Source organism: Equus quagga, chromosome 10, assembly GCF_021613505.1.
Source record: "Equus quagga isolate Etosha38 chromosome 10, UCLA_HA_Equagga_1.0, whole genome shotgun sequence".
Lineage (NCBI taxonomy): Eukaryota > Metazoa > Chordata > Mammalia > Perissodactyla > Equidae > Equus > Equus quagga.
In genome coordinates, this window is record NC_060276.1 from 122,056,371 (window position 1) to 122,060,457 (window position 4,087).

General features: G+C 46.7%; 1 protein-coding gene across 1 annotated transcript in view; it reads left to right on the top strand.

Annotated features, from left to right (window-relative positions):
• DHRSX (dehydrogenase/reductase X-linked) overlaps positions 1 to 4,087 on the top strand; it is a 106,104-nt gene that overhangs the window by 73,551 nt on the left and 28,466 nt on the right. Inside the window, exon 6 of the mRNA XM_046672910.1 lies at positions 1,785 to 2,006. Coding sequence (XP_046528866.1) covers positions 1,785 to 2,006 — 222 coding nt within the window. The remainder of the gene's footprint in view (positions 1 to 1,784; positions 2,007 to 4,087) is intronic.

The following is a 4,087-nucleotide window of genomic DNA, read 5'->3' on the forward strand; positions in this document are numbered from 1 at the left end:
TTCAAACACTGGAGTTACTATAGACACAATTTTAAAGAAAAATATTAGTTATAATGTTATTAGTTATTAATTACAATGTAGCAATAATGTAATACTGTAATGTCCGCATAATGGAACAGTAACAAATTGTTGCAGTTTTCCCGGGATACATTTCAAACACTGAAGTTGCAAAGTTCAAAGATTGACACAATTTTAAAGAAAAGTATTAGTTATAATGTTACTAGTTAGTAATTACAATGTAGCAATAACGTAACACTGTGTAACGTAACCATAATGTAACAGTAACAAATTGTTGCTGTTTTTCTGGGATACATTTCAAACACTGGCGTTACTAAGTTCAAAGATTGACACAATTTTAAGGAAAAATGTTAGTTATCATGTTACTAGTTATTAATTACAATGTAGCCATAATGTACCACTGTGTCAGGAAACAGTAACAAAATGTTATGGTTTTTCTGGGATACATTTCAAACACTGGAGTTACTATAGACACAATTTTAAAGAAAAATATTAGTTATCATGTTATTGGTTATTCATTACAATGTAGCAATAATGTAACACTGTGTCATGTAACGGTAACAAATTGTTACGGTTTTCCCAGATACATTTCAGACACTGGAGTTACTAAGTTCAAAGATTGACACAATTTTAAAGAAAAATATTAGTTATAATGTTACTAGTTATTAACTACAATGTAGCGATAATGTAACCCTATAACGTAACAATAATGGAACAGTAACAAAATGTTATGGTTTTCCGGGATACATTTCAGACACTGGCGTTACCAAGTTCAAGTATTGGCACAATTTTAACGACGTGGATACGCGTGGTCTTGGTGCCCGTGACAAAGACACAGTAATCGGCTTCGCGGGCGCGGGCCCTTCCTTTTCACATCTGGACCCCGTCCCCCGTCCTTCAGCATCAGAAAGGATGACTTCGTGGAATTTAACCAGAGTGACGGGAAAATAGCCACACGCCCTCATTTTCATTCCTTTATTTTATCAAAAAAAAATAAATAGGTTAGCTTACGGGGCATCTAGTCTTCTCATTTTTTTATAGCTGGTGGATAGCAGATAAAGTTAAATTTCAGGAAAAAAAGAACTATTGGCATGAAGAATGGCCGCCACTCCCGAGTGACAAAGGATGCGCTTGGCCGTGACGCCCTCCCAGTTCTCAGGCTGTTGGCACCCCGTAAAATCATCTCTCTGTTCCCGTCGGCAGCAAAAAACCGACCCGGGGGGCGGCTGGCCGTTCTGCATCGGAGTGCGAGAGATGTCGGCCCGTCTTCCCCAAGCCTTGAAAATTCAAATTTAAAGGAGGTCCTCGAGATTGCCCCACAGATTGGAAAAAGGAGCAGCTCCATCCAAGATCTCTGGCCTTGTGGTGTGTGCATGCCAGCCCTGTCATTCTTTTTTTTTTTTTTTGGGGAAGATTGGCCCTGACCTAACATCTCCTGCCAATCCTCCTCTTTTTTTTTTTTTTTTTTTTTTGCTGAGGAAGACTGTCGCTGAGCCAACACTGGTGCCCATCTTCCTCTGTTTTATGTGGGACACCACCACAGCGTGGTTGACGAGCGGTGCTAAGTCCGTGCCCGGAATCCAAACCTGTGAACCCCGGGCTGCTGAGGCAGAGCGTGCAAATTTCATAACCCCGACGCCAGCAGGCCGGCCCGCAAAGGGGAGGCGGCTGCAAATGGACGTGGCGAGGGCCAGGGCTGCAGGGCGCGGGGTGGGGACTCTGGGCCTGGACCGCCTCTCACGCCGTCTCCTCCTTTGTCTCCACAGCAGGAGCTACTCCCCGCACGGGGCCTACGCCCAGAGCAAGCTGGCCCTGGTCCTCTTCACTTATCACCTCCAGGGGCTGCTGGCCGCTCAGGGCAGTCCCGTGACCGCCAACGTGGCCGACCCCGGCGTGGTCGACACCGACCTCTACAAACACGTCTTCTGGCCCACGCGTCTGGTCAAGAAGCTGTTCGGCCGGTGGTTCTTCAAGGTAAGTCCCCGACGGTTCCCGTGTCCGTGCCGACTGTGCGAGCGCGGGCCACACGGGCGGGCCGCCACCTCCAGGACGCTTGCACGGAGTTTGGCGCAAGATCCACCAAGGAGGATGAACTTGTTATGTCCACACTCGGGGGTGTGAGCATCGCAGCAGCCCTGGTCTCAGAGAGCGGACTTTAGGCCCGAACGCAGTTCCGTTTTTGTTAGGTTCTTGTTGAGAAATTCACCCCTGGGGGGTACTTTTTCCTCGTTGCAACCCAATTCGCGACCGGCAGGATGTTTGCAGGGAGCCGTGTGCGACGAAGGCACCTGCTCGTTATTTTGCTGAATCTGGGACCCGGGTCCGGCCTTGGGTCCCGCGCGCGTGTGTGTCTGAGACTCCATCGCTGTGTGACGATCCCACGTGACGACCGTCTCTGTTTTCTGAACGTCTACAATCCGCTTCCACGTTGGGCCTGGGGACCAGAATCTGAATGCTTTTCGGAGGTGTTTTTATTCATTCCCGTCCGTTTCCTGTTGCGTTCATCGTCGTTATTTAGGAAGTTGGAATGTTTGTTTCCGCCGGGAAGAGGATTAAAAAAAAATTGGCAAACCGTGAATACAGCAAAATAAAATATTTAAAAGTCGGTGATAAAGTGAGCGCACACACCGCGGGAATGGGTCCGTGCTTTTCCCCAAATTCGCCTCCCTTCCTCCCCAAAAGGTAACCAACCCCCTTGTCCGGGACGAGGTGTGGACCGTTCTCTTGTTTCTCCTGATAAATGCTCCACATCTTAACTGATGCCATCGCCGACGTTTTATTATTTCTCATCGAGTTTCCGTCTCTCATCTTTTTCCGCCACCCAATTATTTAATCTGCAAATGCTCACCGTCATCACCTCCTTGCTTCTAACGCATATGCTTCTCGTGATATTGTTTCTATCCACTCAATAGACGATTAAATAATTGATCGAATATCTTCTTGATGACGGTGGAAAAACACAATATTGTTTCTTTATCTGAATACTTGCCTACATTATCATCTGTCTGTTGTGCTTTGTTACGTGCTGTGCTCTATGTTAGCCCCATTTCGCTTTTTTTTAAAATGAAGTCTTCCTGGCTAATTTTACGAAAAAATGTTAGTTTCTGAGAGCAGAGTTGGGCAAAAATGTTAGTTTCTGAGAGCAGAGTTGGGCAAACTATGGCCCACGGGCTGGCCCCGTGTTTTTGGAAATAGAATTTTATCGGCCGTTTCCGTATGGCCCCTGGCGGTTCCCGTGTTGCAATGGCCCAGTTCAATCCTTGCAACAGAGACCGGATGGCCCCCAACCCAAAAATATTTAGTATTTGGCCCTTTCCTGGCCCGGATCTGGAAAGATGATTATATTTCTCCTTCCTTTGACTCCCTTATTGGAATAACTCGGATCAGGATGTCGCCCGGATCGGAGGGTCCTGCCTTTCGAGAAGGAGTCGTCCTGTCCTTGGGCGTCCTTCGGTCGGACCCTGAGGGCTTCCCTGCGTTCACGTTTTCTACCCTTCTGGAGTCGATTGGGACACCTTTCTCCCTGCGATCGATCCTTGTGTGTTTGCATCCCCTTTTAGAATTCATGAGCATAGTTAACTCTGTTTTCTCAAGATCGGCCCTCCTCCTTGCTCCGGCTTCCATCTCAAGGTTCCCCATTTTTCTCAGAGTTCCTTGAAGGGTCAATGGACTCCCCAACTCTTCCTTCGCTGGCTCCTCAACTCATCTTTTATCCCCTCCCGCCTCAGGCAAAGGGGCTTCAAACGTTTCTTTCAAATTCTTAAGTTCTTTCAGCAGTAAAACATCCCACGTACAAAGTAGAGGAGGACGGGCACAGATGTTATGTCCGGGCCAATCTTCCTCCAGCAAAAAAACAAAAAAAAAAAGAGGAGGGGGAAGATTGCCAACGGATATTCGCTCAGGGCCAATCTTCCTCACCAAAAAAAAAAAAGAAAAAAAAAGAAATGGACTTGATTCCAAATTCAGAGCCCTGGGCAAGCCGGTTAGTACCTTGAGAAACACACGGGAGATCTACACATTTATAAAGAGGAGGGGCTTAGTGTGTGGTTTTTTTTTTTTTTTTTTTTGC